General features: G+C 41.9%; 1 protein-coding gene across 2 annotated transcripts; it reads left to right on the forward strand.

The window, feature by feature from the left end:
- Positions 1–3,388: 3,388 nt before the first annotated feature.
- Positions 3,389–17,928, forward strand: Elovl7 (ELOVL fatty acid elongase 7). Of its 2 annotated transcripts, none has more exons than XM_017233248.3 (6): positions 3,389–3,759; positions 14,585–14,722; positions 15,440–15,547; positions 15,617–15,697; positions 16,607–17,068; positions 17,130–17,928. In XM_017233248.3, the coding sequence occupies exons 1-6, from the start codon at positions 3,757–3,759 to the stop codon at positions 17,331–17,333; spliced, it is 996 nt and encodes a 331-aa protein (XP_017088737.2). In that variant the 5' UTR covers positions 3,389–3,756; the 3' UTR covers positions 17,334–17,928. The 2 variants fall into 2 exon arrangements, with proteins under 2 accessions (XP_017088737.2, XP_017088736.2); XM_017233247.2 differs by lacking the exon at positions 3,389–3,759 and adding an exon at positions 6,101–6,154.
- The last annotated feature ends 348 nt before the right edge of the window (positions 17,929–18,276 follow it).

Raw genomic sequence — 18,276 nt, forward strand, 5'->3', positions numbered from 1 at the left:
TCCATCAATTAATGTTAGTTAGCTGATTCGTTTGGTTTCTGTGTCAACCGGCTGCTGACCTTGATATATTTTCACGATGGCCGATCAATGTTCAAACACGAATGGCTTGCGCAATTTCTAATGTCTCTCTTGTTTTTATATGCGTACTAAAGCCAATCATCTTGCTTATTTCTTCTCCATCGTCTTCATCTCCGACTCCTCTTCGGCTTTGTATTATTTTTGGGATTTTTTTGGATGAACTGGCTGGGAGATGGCTGATCGATTTGCGTCGAACTTGTTCGGAAGGCTGTTGACAAATGTGATCGCAAATGAGCATTGTCTTTAATGGGAAGTCCAGCCTACTGATTTGGAAGTTTTTTCTAATATTTATAATTATCTTCTTTTTAAAAACAAAAACAGGAATTGTAAAATTTTTGGCAAGTGATCAACGAGTTTCAGTCTCGCAGGTTGGGTGTTAGATGTTAGGTATTTGTTGGGGTTGGGTGTTAGATGTTAGGTATTTGTAGAATGACTCGTATATCTGATTATTATTCTTGGCTGTTGTTGGAATTTCACACTTTCGATTGCAATGCCTCGGACTTTGAAATTCCACCAAAACTTAAAGCCGGGAATGAGTTGCAGGACCGCGGAATGCCACTTGGGTTAACCGTTATTAAATAATCATTTGATGCAAATGAAATGCAAACACCACCAAAAAGATTCAAGTGGAATTAGACATTTTTTTATTTAAGTGCTTTGATTAAGACACCATGCAATTCTATTGTACTTGTTTATTGAAAAATACATTTTTTAGACTTACTGATTTCCTGTATATTGTTTTTTCTTGCAAATTCTAATGACTGCAATTTTGCTCAGTGCTTAATTGTTGGATTGCAGTGTGGCGGCTGCCTTTGCGGCTTTGAGGGCTTTTGAGACTTCGGCAACGCCAAATCAACGCATCAATCATCTATAGTTGCGCAATTCCTGGGAGGCGGTGCAGTGCGGCGGGAAAAGATCGAGAAGGCCAAGTGGCTTAGCCATACATACTACTGCACTAACTGCAACTATACCAAGATGGTTGCCATTATTGCTTTATTGCTCCATCTCAAATGTTTATTGAGCAAAGTCCATCCGGGCTAGAATTTTTCCCTTTCGGCGCGTTTCGATCGTTTTGGTAATTTACGAGATGCGTAACCTTGAACTCGGGTTTTTTATTTAACATCTCTATGTTCGGATAAGGCCAATAGTACTAACGAGAGTCCACAAAAACACTCCCAAGCTTGGCCCAATAAACAATGGCTTTGGTTCAGTTCGGCGATCGACACCCACCCGAACTTGGCCAAAATTGGACGGCCGCTGGCCATCTGCGTGGCTATCATGCTTGCGATCATCATCTTTGCAGATCGTCACCTGTTGCTCGTGTGATTGAGACTGGGATTGAGATTCAAATTAAAGTCAATGTTTCTGGGCCGAAGGTTGTGCCATTAAGTATACGTAGCGTGTGCCGCAAAAACACCCATCTATATTACTCTGAGAAGTGGCTCGATAAAAAGTCATTGTACTCCGGGCCGGGGGATGTGGACCGGAAGATGCGGCCGAGGCTAAAAACCGGACGGGTCCGGCAATCGGGTGCACGTTTATTTTGGTCTGATTGATGGCCAGCACAGCACAAAAAAAAACGCAACTTGTGCCACCATGCGTTTTAAAAGTTCCTTCAACTTTTCCGGCGTTGAAAGAAAATCTTTATATTGTTGAATAATTGAATTTTATTTCTATACTTACTGAAAAAAAAACCCACGTAATTATACAATAAATTATAAAATATTTGCTGGAACAAATCAAATTCTTCATAGCAAATCTTTTCAAACAGAATTCGCTGATATTTGTGTTTTTACTTTTATTCTTGACGTCATTTTTCCAGTTCCCAAAAAGGTAAGGCTTAAGATGTGTTCTCTTGGGTGTTTATTTTGTTTTGGACAAGTGGAAAAGTTTCCTAATCATTGAAACTTTCCGTTGTTGGGTCGGGCATCCCCTGTCTATCTTTATAAGGAAGTTCCAAACGCCCTAAACGATGCTGAGTTCAATGTGAACTTTTTCCTCTAGTCATGCGGCCACTGGAGAAGCCCTTGAGAATATCGTATTTAAATTTTCCCCCCAATATGGATGACGCGTGTTTTGGATCTATTCGTTGGGATCAGAAAGGGCCACTGTACTCATGACTATTCATCGTCTCCCCCGCCAACTGTTTGCCCATGCAAATAGCCAGAGTCAGAGTCAAAGCCAGAGCCGATTACATGGCCAGATACGTGTTTTCGGTAAGAATTCCGCAAAAATATATATCTTCTCCGGCTCGGCGACCGTGCAGCGAACTTTGAGACGAAATATGCAAATGTTTGCTTTGGTTTCGTTATTTCTGTCCAAAGATTTACGAAACGGCCATATACTGGTGAGATTTTTAGCAGGCAAATTAGAAATGAGGTAGTAGCAGATGCAAGTCACTGCACTGCCTGGATTTCCACTAATTGGGGGTAACCACATCGTCAACTGACCTGCTGTCAAAGTTCGGACTATCGACGCAGCAGACGTAATCCCACTATTCTAATTGCTTGGGTTGCACCACATCCTCAAAAATATCAAGTATACGCCAGGTCGGTTACGATGCCTGCTCCGGTGGCCCAGTAGCGATGTTTGTTTCGCAAGTTCACGGCACATTTTGGTCGTTTATGACAAGTCGAGGAAAGCCAAGAAACGAGTTTTTGAGAAAGACATTCAAACAAAAGCCACGCTTAGAAATCGTCCCCCCCAAAGACTCTTGGATCTGCTTTTCTATACAAGAAACCAATCGCGGAGCTGGAATTTTTTTGCACACTAGCTCAGATTTGTTCAGAGGTTAATTAACGGATATTTTGCCAGAACTTTGAACCTGGCAATCAATAAAGTCCGCACTGATATTTGGATTGAAGCCGCACTTGGGCGTGGGTGCAAAGGCAGGTGCGAACAGTTATTACTTATGGCTCTATGGCTATAATTTCCAATCCAAAGGGCTAGCCCTCTGCGGCGCAGCAGCCGCAGCGACGCCGACAGCTCAGTGAGCGCCGGCAGCGCGGTCAGCATCTAGCATCCTTGCGCAAACTCTGGTTGGAGCGAGAGGGCGCGCGAGAGGGAGCCAGAGATAGACATGAGCGGTCAGACAACCTGTTGCTGTTTAAGCCGCTGCTGCTGTCGCAGTCGCTGTTGCTGCGCTCAGAATTTTGCCGAAAGCTTTTGACTTCGGCTTGTGGCCGCGGCGCACGCTCACCGAAAATGAGCGTCTGCGTCGGCGTTGCCGCTACCGTCGCTGCTGACGCCGGCGCCGTTAACTCCGCTCCTACGACTACCGAGTCGTATAAAAGTAAAGCGACAGCGTGAAATCAAACTTATTTCAGTGTTTTTGATTTGAATGTGAAAAGCGTTCGCTCGCCCAGTCGCTGTCCAGTTGCTGTCCAGTTAAGTCCATCAGCGCAGCAGCAGCACCCGCAGCAGCATCGCTCCTCCCGCCAGAGTCTCTGTTTCCCACCTGTGATCTCCCACTGAGGAACCCCCCAAAAAAAATGATATAAAGTGCGTGTTTAACACCAATAACTGAAACACTGAAAGAAAAAGAAATTAAAACCAGGATAATCTGTGCACTAAAGTGATAATTCGTTTGCCAAAATCGAGATTGTCTCTGAAAGCCAAGTGAAAAATTCTCAGTCTAAAACGCGATTTCTAGTGCCCTAAAACAGGAAATTTAAGAAAATGGTAAGTTTTGAGAAAAGAAAGACAATTTAAAGACAAACGTCATCAAGTGTCAAAGTTTCACGAGGTTAATGCATGGCTGGTTTTTCTCCAAAAACCTCCAAAAGGTTAAAGATCGCCATGGGGATCCCCCCTTAAAGCGTAAAAAATATTGTGCAAACTTTAATCCTCCCATGTGCAACATTCAAATTGGTTATAAACCTATAATTTGAACCAAGATGCTGCGCATGCAAGCCCGAATAAAAATACACAAATGCGATTACGGCTGGGCTTTCCATCAATCTTACAAATGACCCTTTCCACACGACTCGTCTACGAGGGGGTTGGGGACTGTTATTAAATGCTGGAAAAAAAGTATATATTTTTGTATATGAAAAATCGAGGAACTAATCCAAAAACCCCCTGCGATGCAAACGACTCTTACAACATGCGCGATAATTTTGCTGTAAATATTATGTCTACAGTTAATTGCGTAAATTGAATAACCTCAGGAGGCCCAGAGGCCCAGAGACACAGGCCCAGAGGCAAGAAGGCTGAGAGGCAGGCAGGTACTAATAAGGCAATTATTCATGTGATTATTCATCGAGAAACCTTCCCGTTTAGCTCTGACATTCCAGGCTGGTTCTTTTCGCTTTCTTTGGAAGTGGAAGTGGAAAAACACCAAAGTTGCTGCACCGACTGGTTTTCGCTTTCAAGTACACCCATACACCCATTCGCCAGCAAGGTTTTCCAATGTCTTGCTCTCAAATAGCAATTTTGCCGACGCCGCGCAGACCTTTCGACGCTCTTTCCCCGCTTTCCTCGGTTTTGGCCCAAAAACGTGTACGTTTTCTGTTTTGCTAGAGCCATTCGCACTTGAGTTGCACACCGAAATTGCATGTGTTGCACTTATTTCGACACTGCTGCTTTGTTACGTCTGTCGTGGCAGCAGCAGCAACAGTAACTGCAGCAACAGCAACACCAACGACATCGCTCTGTGGCGGTCAAGTGAAGTGAAGGCTAGGTGGCTATAAGGCTATAGCTTTCGGTTAGCTGGCCAAGAGAGCTGGCCCAACAACATTTCACACGGAAATGCAGTGCAGTACTGACCTTGAATTTTAACCGGGATAACTGGATAACTGAGGCCTGGCCAAGTGAAATGATGGCCCTCACGGCCAGGCCAATCGTTTTTGTTCATCTTACAGAGAGAGAAATAAGGTTTCCTGAATTTTACGTTTATAAATCAAAAAATAATTTGAATTTTCACTTTTAATGAAATGTATAAACTAATTTAAAAAAATGTTTTCAATCAAAACAGGTTGAAAAACCCTTTTCGTGTAAAATTTCCGCTCATCATTGCAGATGCTGCATCCGATAGGTGTAGAAATCCAGTGATTTTCATATTCATTCAGCCAGTTTGTGGTGCGATGGGTTGGAATGTCTCTGCAAATTCGAAATTCGAAATAAAAAAAAATGCCAGAGGGTTTACCAATCGCAGATGCCGCTGGCTAATGATCAGACTTGGACGTTCGGGCTCCGAGCATTGCACCATTTTACACAAAAAACTCCAAAAAAAAAAACAGCCAGCCCAGAAATCGAAACTTATTCAAATCTTCGAGTTGTTTTCTTCTCCTTTTGGCCGCTTACACAATAATTATTACACCTCGATTTTATTTTTGACTTCGACTTTTGGCGAAAGTATTTATTTTTTTCCCCTTTAACTTTTTGGCTGTGTTGTGTTTGGCTCTTTTGACACTGAAAAGTGCAAAGACGCTGGCGGCAAAATTAACTATTTACTAGGCCACTTGGTCAGAGCCGCCCAAAGCCGAGCCACAAACCCAAACCCAGCCGCCAAACTGCGCCGCCCAGTCATCATAATAAAAATGTGCCTTAATCAGCCGATTTGCTTGCATTCCCTGTTAGGTGGTCGGCCACTTAGAGAGACAGTTAGCGACGTCGACGTCGACGAGGACGGCGACTGCTACGGCAAACGGCAACGGCGACGTCGTTTATTTGTTTAGCTCTCAGCTGATTTTTGGGGGGAGAGGCAGCTAGATAAATAAAAAATGAAATTAATAAAGAAAAAGAGAGCCAGCGCAGCGATAAGGTTCGCCGCATGTGACGACGATCTCAAAGCTGTGCTCCAGTTTTCGTTTGTTTGGCGCACGCGGCGTATGCGCGATATTCCTAATTATTGCAGTTGCAGGTGCCTTCAGGGCTCTCTGTTTCAAATTCTTAAAAAAATATTAAAAGTGCAATTGTGAAAGATACTTTTGATTGTTTTATCTACCTCTTTTTAACCTTTTTCTCTCTTGACTCTGATAAGACCACTAAAGAGAGTGAAAACTTTATAAACACTCTCTATCGAGAAACCTCCACAATGACGATATTTATGGACTCTTATCGGGCCGAGATTGAAGTAAGTGTCATTTGCAATTCAATTATTGGCTGTTTGAGATTAGACGGCAAAGATAAGGCCATAGGCTGTTAAAAAACTCTAAAAATAACAGCCTCTAAATAACATCGAACATCGTTGATTTGGCATATTTTATTGTTTTTTGAGTGGTTTGCAAATTTTTCAAATACAAATCGAAGTGTATGCGATTAAGTGATTTTTAATTGGGTCGTGTGCTGTAAGAAATTCCTACAATGTTTAAATAATGCAAATATTACGGTTTCATTTTAAAGCAAAAACAAATTAAGCCATTTAGATTAAATAAATTAGAATTCCTAGTATTTTTGGAAAAAACGTGCCAATGAAATACGATAACAAGGGTGTTGACTTTTGGGTTTTTCTAAAATAAAACCCAATAATATACATTAGCGTTTTACATGTTATCTGCAAACAAATAATATTGGAACATAAAGAAGTAGAATTTATTTGCAAAAATAAAAAACATTTAGAATCATGGCAATTCAATAACTTGTGTGTCCAAATCAAAATCGAAATTTGTGAGCAACCTAAACTCGTTGAGTAAGCGAATGTAAAATGATTGAGGAGCTAAAAGTCATTGCTTGCTTAATTACGTTATTATCGATTAGAGGGAAACGTCACCCGGCCTGAGGACCAGGGGCGAGTATTCAAATTCAAATTCAGAGTTCGACACTCGCCCTGAAATTGTACTTTAAACAGCCGAATTTAAAGAAAAAATCGCTGTATGCCATTATTAATGCAAATGCCCAACCTGACTGGCAACATCGAACAAATACTGTATGTGGGTACTGAAAACAGCCCAAAACTCAAAAGCACTTCTCGTCGGATGCAATGTAGAATGAATCAGCTAAATTATTTAAATTTGGGGCTCACAAATGGCATTTTGGGAACTCACACTTACGCATCTTTGGCCAGCATTTGGAGTATTTGCAGCTGTGCACTTGACGAGCCTATGAATGCGGCAGCAGCAACAAAAAGTGTTGCATTTCAGCAACATGCAACTTGAAACGAGTCCGAATAGCGCTGGCCTCTGCGTTGGGTGAGAGGAAAAAAACCGCCTCCAAGAGCAACAACTACCACATATGTACCCTCGGGCGGCAGAAATAAAGGCAACAAATGTCTTGCACCAATTACTTGGGGATTTTGGGCCAACGACAAGCGGGGGACTACAGCCAACAAAACAACAACAAAGCTGATTCGATTGCCAAATTAACGCGATTTTATTTCAGGTTGGAAAAGTCGCTGCAGCAACTTATTCTCAAAACCAAGTAAACAAACATGGATGCACTGTAAAAAATAAAAAATCACTGTAAACAGAACAGGAAACTTCTACATAAATACCTTATTTGAGAAGCAGAATTTTAAAGTTTGTATCTAAAAGATACACTCTTTAAAAAAATGAAAAATATCAAATATATTTATATATATTTATGTTTAGTACATTTTTTCTCAGTTATCAAATATGATATATATGCATTCATATACTATATCGTCTGTGTGGCAAGTGCAGTAAATGTTGTTTGCTGCTGCTTCTCTAAATCGCTGTTGAAATCGCTCCGAGTTGCCTGCTGCGCGCGTTTTTGATCGCGTGCAAGTCGCGCGCAGTTTGAAAGTAAACTTCAGAGCCGCTGCATTTTCAACTTGACCCACAACACTGCCTGGGAACGCTTAATGCCGAATCGATCATCGGACTGGAATCAGTGCTTTATGTTCGGTTTTATTGTTTTTTTATTTTCTGGGGATCTGGTTGGGTGTTTTCTTAGCGGCTTTCCATTTGCCGATGATTTGTTTACGCATTTAACAAATTGTACAGGTGTATGCGTGTTGGTGTTGCATCATCTCCGCCGTCATATTAGACAAGATGCCGCTGGAGTAAAAGTCGCAAGCTGAACCTGAATCTCGGCTTCACAAGCCAGTTGCAGATACAGATACATGAGCTCGGGCTCTCTCTCTCTCTTTGTCCGGCACTGCTGCGCTCAACTTGACCTATAAATTGATTTTAATGTTGCGCAGGTTCGTGTATCTGTATCTTTGTATCTGTATCTGTATCTTTGTATATGGATTTTTGATTTTTCTTCGGCTTGTCTATTGAAAGCAATTTTTTGTCTTTAATGATCGAAAATCATTAAGTGCGACACGAGTTTGGCTTCAGCGTCGATTCAACGCCGATCCAATACAATCCGATTCGATTCGATTCGATCATATGGGTGCAAACCAGTTTGGCCCTTTAAACTTTTGGTGCTTTTTCTTTTGCTTTTTCTCACTCGTTGCTGCTGGGAAAGTAAAAGTGTTGAGCTGAACAATTATGCGGCGGGCTGGCTGGGCGACTCTACAAACGGGAAACCATAATTTTTTTCTTATTTCAGCATCAGTTTTGTAGCCTGTGCAAATTGCTCAGTGCCGCCCCGGCAGATGAGACTTATATAAACGTCATTAAAATAAATCAAAATTAAATTAAAAATCAACTGAGAAGAAAGAGACTTAGACGTCTGGAGCTGGAGCTGAAGCTGTCACCTGTCCCACCTCACCTTCTCCCTCTTCAATTGCAAAAATCCAAAATAAAATGTAAAAAAAAGAAATCCAAAATCCCAGTCAGTAAACCGACTAGCCGGTTGGCCTTGTAAAGAAATACGTACTAAAAAATGTTAAGATTTGAACCGATGTCTGTTACTACATCGCAGCCCCAACACCTCTATCATCTTCATCCCCGCCAGCCCTCCACCAAGACGCTCCGGAGATGATGCTTTGTTGTCTTCCCAATTATGCATTTGAAGCTCAAAACCCGTCGAAAACCTTTCGGGTCTGTCGTTGGTGGAGTCTGGGACGGAACTCGGAGATTTTGGAAACGGGGGTGGGGCCGGTGGGGCCTTTGGACGCTTGTTTTAATTAATTGCCAACATGTTGTTAAGTGTTAATAACACTTTTGTTGTTCGATTGTGGCTGCTGCTGCCCTGTTGCTGATAATTTAATTGCTTTTGCCGATCCGATCCGCTGGCCTGCCCACTGGCCCCACAATCCCATAACCCAAAACCAATGCAAATGTTGGCAAATATGTTTCTGTCTGCGGGCCATTGATTTATTTTAACTTTCGGGTCAAATTGTGCAAAGCCAAAAAATTTGTATGATAAAAAATGCAGCGAGTCTGATTTGGATTTGGCAAGCATTGGGGTTCGGGATGGTCGCCTTTGGCATTATCTCTCTCCCAACGCGCCTGAATGAATAATGAACCGAAAGACGCTGGCATTGAAATCGGAATAGTGGTATTAATTAGTTAAATCAACAAAAACCAAGCGGGAATGTTAGCCACAATAGCCCTGAATACGTCTGAGGTTTTGGCATAGATACGGCACTGCGAAAAAATGTGGACTACTTTGATTATATAATTCAAAATAAATTATTATTCATTTTACCAAATATAGAGTATACTCTCATTTGTGTGAAATAATATCATTCAGATTTTAAGTTTATTTTTATGTATATCTCCCACTGATTGGAAGGTTCAGAGAGGCCTTTGCCACTGAGATCTCCAGATAACTTGCCCAACCCAGTGGCCAGTGAGCTGCGATTAGAGACAAGTGGCCTCACTTATTACACAGTCACTGGCAACACATTAGGGCAACAAATTGTCATAAGCGGGTGCGACTAAAAACAATCATTGTCCGTCAAGCCGAGTGCTATGACTTTTCCCAGTAGCCAGAGCAGCACCAGGGGCCAGTCCGGAGCTTAGTCACTGGCCCAGATGGGGCCAGTTTGGGGAGCTACTCCGCCTATCGATGGCGACATCGGTGGAACAATGATGATGGATATGAATGGTGAATGGGCAACTCATCGCCGGCATCAAATCATGGGCACTGTAAATTTTAACTCATTTGTCCGTGCTCCGGACTTTAAGGTGCTCAGTGTTTGGTGTTCGGTGCTCGTTGCTCGGACCTCGACTTTGGCTTTATGGCGCATAATGAAGCGTTAAAATGTAACGCGCAACAGCAACAGCAGTCGCAGCCAAAGCAGCAGCCACAACAATTACAAATGCCTCTCTTTACACTTGCCGCCGATGGTGGCTCCAGCTGGATGCTGTTGCTGACGGAAGCATTTTTGTGGGTTTTTAGGGAAAGCATTTGGAGCCCAGCGCGTGTGAACCAAAGAAAGCGAAAAAGGGTCAGCATTTGGCCAGAGATGCGATGCTATGCTGCTGCGGCTTACGCAAACTGACCAAAGCCAGCCGGCTTTATGTAATAGCAAACACTACAATACATTTCCAACTGCCATGTTTGCCGGGCCAAAGTCCAAACGCCAGACAGAAGACGGCTAAAACGGCATAGGCAAACAGCTGATGATTTTTTTTATTTTTGCCAGAAGATACGGCTTGCTAAGAAGCTCAAATTCTGAAATAAACATCATCAACATCACCGTGAATCGGCAGAAATCGATATGAGGGGGGATTACACCAGCGCCTACTGATGTGAATCACCGAATGTTGCCAAATATTGGCCAACCATTTCGCAGATCCGTCGTAAAACAATAATTCAGAACTCATCTGCACAATAAACAAAAGGTGTTATTGTAATGCTTGTACTGATTTCTCTGCCATACTTATGATTTAAAATTATGCAAAAAAGTGTATATAATGGGACCATAACTTATAAAATAAAAATTAATAGCTTTAATGTTATTTCTTCGAGTGTACATGTAGACATAAATATATATTCCCCATTTTGTTGATCTTTACAAATACCGGTTTCCCTTTACTTTGTCCTGTTTTTTGTTTCTATGCCTTATTTTATTTAATTTGCTTTGGCAAAAACAAAGTTCAACAAACCGCGCGATCCGCGCTAAAAGTATAATTTCAGACTTGCTCCGAGCTTACAGATGGCCAGCTAATTTTGTTTACGTCCCCAGTTTCTATATCTATAACTTCTATGAATTCCCCGACCACCCAGCCGGCATGTCGCATTTGCGTTTTTAGTGCGTATATTGTTTTAATTTGATTTTTATTGCATTCCCGACTTCAAATAATTCACCTTAAGCGAGTGCGAGTGCCGCTCTTTCGCATTCAAGTCAGCGCTAGGAAATTTACTAATTCGATGTATATCCACTGCCTGATTAATGCAGCCAAAGTGCGCACTACTCGCTGAACAAAAACCATCAACACGATGACTGTCGAACTTTACGCCCACGCTCGTAAACACTTGTTGTTTGTCCGGCAGGTTCGTGTCTTAAGTCTTTTGTTTGGCTCTCGATAAGATCACGAAAATAAGAAACAGCCTAGCAGCTCCGACATGACAAATTATGCCTTTGCATGATAGATCAAATTATGACAGATCATTGGATAAACTGATTGGCGGACCGACCACAAAGCCGCCGATTATGAATGAAATTCCTTTTGGTTCCGGCACCGGTACCGGCAGCGGCATGAACTTCCTTTTGCCGAATTGTGGCCGGAAATTTGGTTAATCTATTAAGCCAATGACCGTAAATGGCGGTTCTAACTAGAGCACCCCCCGTCCCCCACTCGGAAATGCACCGACAAAAACCAACAATTCGGACACCGGCTGACAGTTTGAGTGGCAAGAGTAGACTATAACAAATACAACGCAGACCGACAATTAAATTTAATTGCACTTAGCGGCGGTCCATGGCTTTAACGCCATGCTAAGTATACACTATTTTCATCTTAATGGATCTCACCCAGTTAGTGTGAGAAAACGGGTTTTACGACGCTCATCGCTAGTGATTTTCCTCGATTTCCTTAATCAAATGCATAAAATATGTGAAATTAAAACTGTCGTTGCTGACCTACGTCATTCGACGGGCGAGAGTGCAATGCAAATTACTTAATAACCGCCATCGGTGTCTGCCATAACTGCTTTTTATAATCGGCCAGAGCTATACTTGAACCTCACCTACGCCACAAGCTATAAAGTTTCAACCTTCGAGAAATCTGGAAAATTACCTAAAATACTAAGCCACCGGAAGCTGTAAAAGTCTAGCAGGGTTTTATTTTTCCTGGCAAAATGAAACAAAACTTCATTGGTATTTAAATATTTGTTGAAGTCCTCCGTAAAATTAATTATGGGTTTTAAAATTTTTCTAACTTATCTAATTTATATAAATCATTTTAAGTTTCTCCCAGACTCCGCCAAAGTATTCAACTTTGCACTTTCAGCTTTTCCGTGTTTCCTTGAATTCAATTATCTAGCACGCACCCAAAAAAGTGAAAATCTCTCTTGGAAAGTGAATCTTAATTAGATGCAATCAACAGCGACATTGTTAACTAGCGAGATGCCGGCTCTTCCGGACTCTTTGGGCCAATTTTATATCTCAGCCAGACCTTTGATATTAACCAGACTTGACTCATCTTTTAAGACGGTTCACTGGCGATGCGAGTATTCCCGAATTACGTCAGCTGTGTAATAGAAAAATTTGCCAGTCATTTCTTTGATCGGTGGAGTGACTGAAATTTCAATAAATCTTGCAACACGCGGGCCAGAGCGAGATCGACAATGAGGCCCAAAATTGTTTGGCCAGTACTGCGGTTCTCCCAAAGAAACCAGCAATTACACATACTCATTACGGGCGGCCCGGGCCACTCCCACATCGTCGGCGGCCAGTCGGTCAGTGAGTTCACCTGACGGCCTAATGGCGGACTGGGTTCATTAATGAACAAACGGCATGACGCAGCTTTCAGCACCCGATCGTCGATCGCCGACCGCCCGAAAGGCTCCCTACAACCCTATGATAATTGCTGACGTACTCTGGCGACAAATGAGCATTGTTTTGCATAGCCAGCCACTCCACCTGCTGCTGGCCAGTTGCAAGTGCACGACAAAGTCTGGGGGCCCGCCGGCCAGACATGATGGATGAGCTGCGATTGGCCAGTGGCGTAGTTAATTCCCCGTCTCAGGTGTTATGCAAAATATGGTGAACAAAACGCTCGGGGCGGTCCAAGAACGATTTAGACCGATTCGCGATAAAACTGCTTCCACACATTTAATTTTGGAGCGATTTTAAGAGCCAATCTGTTTTTCGGTAACTCGAACAAATTTTAGAGGCAAGGCTTTTAGCGAGCAAATTACATACTTGGGGTATGCATAACTGGAACATAATAAACGCCCCAAAATTACAGTCATAAGGTGCTTAAGTACATTATTTAAAGAAATGACACCTGAATTTGAATCCAGGAAGTAGTGTTTGGTTAAATAAGAAAACAAAGTGATATATTCAACCGAAAACTGCCATTTGAAGTCATTTTTCAATACTCATAGTTCTTTAGTATCGGATTAGTTTTTATGTGACCTGGAAAAGAAATAATAATAATTTTTGAAACCACAAGAGTGGTCTATAGTACTCTACAGGAGGTATTTCATAATTGAATTTGTAAGAATCAATGCAAAAACCACTGAAATGTAATGAGGTTGCATATTTTTATTACAATTTTCAATTACTGAGTGTTTGCTTTAATTGAATTAATTGAGTTATGTTGATATCTAATTAATTGGCGAAACAAATGCCGCTTTCCCAATCGCATTAGTCCTTGGCATTCCACGGCATGCCGCCGCCACCCACTCCCGCCACTACGCCCCTCTGCGAAATCGGAATCGGAGTCGGAATCGGCCGCTACCCTCGCTGCAATTAAGAGTAGCGTTGTTTTCTTTAATTGCCGTCAGTCAGGTATTTAACTATTTAAGCGACGATTAACACTCGCGGAACTGGTTTAGCTTTTCCTGACATCCCCACAGTGTGGGTCTTTGTCATAAGCCCCCTCCCTCCGTTTTCTTTGTTGGCCAGCCATTCAGTCAGTCAGTCGGTCAGACTGTCCAATCATTTCTAGATTGCTTTGTTTTCTTATTTATCACACGGACAAGAGGCCATTGCGGATTGCAACATAGCCGCAAGCCGGCTGCACCAGTTTTTCCATTGGATTTTTCATATTATTTTGATGTCTATATAGTTTTGCGACTGGCATCGTTCAGTGCTAATCGACAATGGGAAATTACCGCGCACAAATATGATAGAAAATCATGGTTTGTGTCGGCTAATGGGCTAATGGGGAGCTCCATAAGGAAATTTGTGCAGAATGTAGTTTTTGGCCAACTGATTTCTTTCCGAGCCACTGGCTTTGTTTTCGTCGTCGTCGGCTTGCAACATATGTTTGATCGCCCGAACTTTTAATTAAAACCAAAAATCAAAAACCAAAAAAACCTCACAATAGTCATAATCAATCAGTTGTCCGCCTCTGTGAACTTTACTAGGTTGAATATGCCTCGGAAACTGTGTTGCAGTGTTGCAACCGCCAAAGTTACAAATTTATTGATTTGACACTTGATCTCGCTAAACGAACTAATTGCCTCCGGTGATTAGCCAATCCCTCACAACACACTTGACTAATCGATCCCCATAATCTTGTTGCACTTGCAGGAGTACCTCACAAAATTCTACGATGGCTGGCGGGATCTTATGGACAACAAATCAGATCCGCGAACACGAGACTACCCGCTCATGAGCTCGCCGTTCCCCACGATAGCCATCAGTCTGACATACGCGTACTTCGTGAAGGTAAGTGGTTCAGAATCAACCAACTTAGGAATCACCCATCTATAATTATGGGGAATGGGGAAGAACATCAGGAGGACTTTATGAAATACATAAAAAGCCGAACAAAACAAGGCAATTAGTGCTGAAATTCTAGACCATAACTGGATGCATTCTGATTATATGATTAGCCAGGGAGTGCCTTTCTGGATCCTTCGCAGAAACTAGTTTCGTTTTTGTCTTTATTTTATGTACTGGTTGGTAAGATGACTGCGAAATCAGAAATGAGGTTCAGGGCCATCCGATCGGTCCGATTTGTGCGATCTTTCCTCGCAGTCGGCGGTGTCGAAATGTGACCCCGGCACTGGGCTACGATTATGCAAAAATTTTAAGAAAAAAAAATAAAAATCAATTCGAAAAACGATTTCTATTTAGGTTTCCCGCTTTGCATTGGTTCACATTCATAATTTGACAAAAGCATTTAACTTACTTTCACATGGGGAGATGGCCAAACAAAAGACTTAGGCAACGAACTTGTCACAAAACCAACAAACAAACTCGGTCGCTGTCGATTGATTTGATTTGATAATTGCTGCAACAGGCTTTGGCCTCTATTTGATTATGTTAAATGACTCGCGAAGACACTGTGAAAAAAGTTGGAGAAGATGTCCGGGAAAGGGGATGCAATTACATTTCATTATCAACTTCGATAACTAACAATTAATTTCTGTTTCCCAAAAGGTACTCGGCCCGAAGCTCATGGAAAACAGAAAACCCTTTGAGCTGCGCAAAGTCTTGATCGTCTATAATGCCGCCCAAGTTATCTTCAGTGCCTGGCTGTTTTACGAGGTAATCAATGATTGTAAACTTAATAAGCTCCCCCAGAACTGTAATAAACCCTGTGTTCTGTATTTATAGTCCTGCATAGGCGGATGGCTGAACGGCTATAACTTGAGATGCGAACCCGTTGATTATTCCTACTCGCCCAAAGCGATACGTGTAAGTATATAAAGAAGCTTCTGACACTTTTGAAGCTTATATACCCGGCTAAATAAATAGTCGCATGTGTAGAGCCAAAACATCGGGCAATAAATTTAGAATTTTTGCTTATGGTTGGCAAACAGCAAGGTTCTTTTGTTGACTGGGCTAGATTTTATGTAAGCAACCTGTTTTTGGCCACGATGGGATGACCAAAAATTAGAAAAGACGGGAATCGCGACAGGTTCTCTTATGCTAATCACAATGAAATGGATGGATGCCGAAAGCCGGCCGGCCGGCAGCCGTGTGGCTTGTGCGATTCAAAACTCTATTTAAATCTTTCACATCCATATCCAAACCCGCCATATCCAAACCCTCACGTGTGTCGCCAAGCCGACTAAAGTGGGTAAACGACCCAAAGAAAGTGGCGGGGTTAGAAAGTCTCTGGACATTTTGCAAATCACCTATATTTCTGTATTGATAAGCTGGGGGTTTGTTGGATCCGTTAGTTCCAGGGCAAATGAAACCAAACCTCCGAAACTGTGATCCGTCTTTTGCATAACAAAAAAACTTCTGAATGATGGGACATGTTTAAGGCTAAGATTAGGTCGATTGGATTTTTGCTTGGGTTTCGGTTTTGTCAAGAACATATTATGGTAATTTTATGAGTAAGGGTATCTTAAAAGAAGAGTCAAAAAACGGTTGTCAATATACTTTTCTATGAAAAAAGTCGATATTATAAAGGGTATGTTATTAGTTGCACCTATTTAAATATTCCAGCTTGAAGAGACTATTTTTGATAAAGAAAGTTTTGCCTAGGTTATTAAATAAATTAAAACATATGCAACTTAATAGATATGTCTGTCTTTATCTATTTAAATATTAAATGGAAAGTTTTATAAATACTTAATAAATACTTATATTTTACAGACCGCTGAGGGATGCTGGTGGTACTACTTCTCCAAGTTCACCGAGTTCTTCGACACCTTCTTCTTCGTGATGCGCAAGCGTTACGACCAGGTGTCCACTCTGCATGTGATCCACCACGGCATCATGCCCGTCTCCGTCTGGTGGGGCGTCAAGTTCACTCCCGGCGGCCACTCGACCTTCTTCGGCTTCCTGAACACCTTCGTGCACATCATAATGTACGCCTACTACATGCTGGCCGCGATGGGACCTAAGGTTCAGCGCTACCTGTGGTGGAAGAAGTACCTCACCGTGCTGCAGATGATCCAGTTCGTCCTTGTGATGGTGCACTCCTTCCAGCTGTTCTTCAAGAATGACTGCAACTACCCCATCGGATTCGCGTACTTCATCGGCGCCCATGCTGTGATGTTCTACTTCCTGTTCTCCAACTTCTACAAGCGCGCTTATGTGAAGCGTGATGGCAAGGTAAGATTGGACTTGGATTAATGAAAATTTATATATATTTAATCTATACATTTTTTTCCAGGACAAATCGGCTGTGAAGGCCAACGGACATGCCAACGGCCACGTCAAGGCCCTGAAGGACGGCGAGGTGGCGCCCATCCGCAACGGAAAGGTCAACGGATTCCACAACACCTTCTCCAAGTTCACCACGGAAATGTGCAACCCGGCCCTGAACTCCAACTCCGCGGCGAGACAACGCGTCCCGGTCAACGCGGGAAATAAGTGAGGAGCCGCCAGCCAGCCAACCAGCCAGCCAGCCAAACATGAAACAAACATAACCATAAATTAATTACGCTACCAATTAAATTACCGTACATTTAAATTAAACATAAGCATAGGGAGTCGAAGCCTACATCTAAGCAAAAACGAATTCGCAAATCAAAATCAGTTAACGACAAGGAGAAGCAAGCAAAAACATTATTTCAGGGGCATCCAATCCATGGTGATCGCACGTAGGGATCACAGATCGCTGGCAAACTGCTCTCTATCTCTACTTATATGGATATGTTTTCTATATATATACCTTCATAAATATCAGCATATACCACCCGATGTCATGTACATAGATCGTTCATAGTTGCCGAGGATTTTATTTCATTTAATTATAGTACTTAATAATGCATCTTAATGGAACGGTGGCAGCTCGAGGGCTCAGCTCCAAGTTGCCAAGTTTATTCGCTTTACTCATCTATTTTTCTATATTTTTGTACTTTTGGAAACGCAAGCGATACTTTTTAATACGTGTATATTATTTAATTGGATTGATTTGAACAAACGAAATGTGTTTTTATTTTATAAATAAATTCGAGATAGAAACTAAATGTCTTTTTTCTATGGGAGTTTATGAAATTTAGCAAAAGCTTTTTTGTAGCCAAATTTCTCATCACTGCACAGTGGTCCAGCCCGTAGGCCAAAAATAAAAAAACCAAAGTCCAAATTTTGACTTTAAATGTACCAATTCTTATTTATAATTGGTCTACCTATTTGAAATAATTCATATTTTTGTTTTGATCTGTCTGTCCGCTTCAAGAATAGCATCGAAAGTGATAGCATGATATTCATTGTGAATTGCAGCGTAAGCAACGAGCAAGTGAAGCTCTCCGCAAAAAGCTTATTAAACATTTTTTAAACAAGTGTTTGTGCCATGGAAGGTTTTAATATTGTAAAGA

This window comes from Drosophila bipectinata, chromosome 3R (assembly GCF_030179905.1).
Source record: "Drosophila bipectinata strain 14024-0381.07 chromosome 3R, DbipHiC1v2, whole genome shotgun sequence".
NCBI lineage: Eukaryota > Metazoa > Arthropoda > Insecta > Diptera > Drosophilidae > Drosophila > Drosophila bipectinata.

Coding starts and splice junctions, on each gene's coding strand:
- Elovl7 (XM_017233247.2), top strand. CDS start 6,116: ATGACGATATTTATGGACTCTTATCGGGCCGAGATTGAA. Junction 15,548..15,616: donor GTGCCTGGCTGTTTTACGAG/GTAATCAATGAT, acceptor CTGTATTTATAG/TCCTGCATAGGCGGATGGCT. Junction 17,069..17,129: donor ATGTGAAGCGTGATGGCAAG/GTAAGATTGGAC, acceptor ATTTTTTTCCAG/GACAAATCGGCTGTGAAGGC.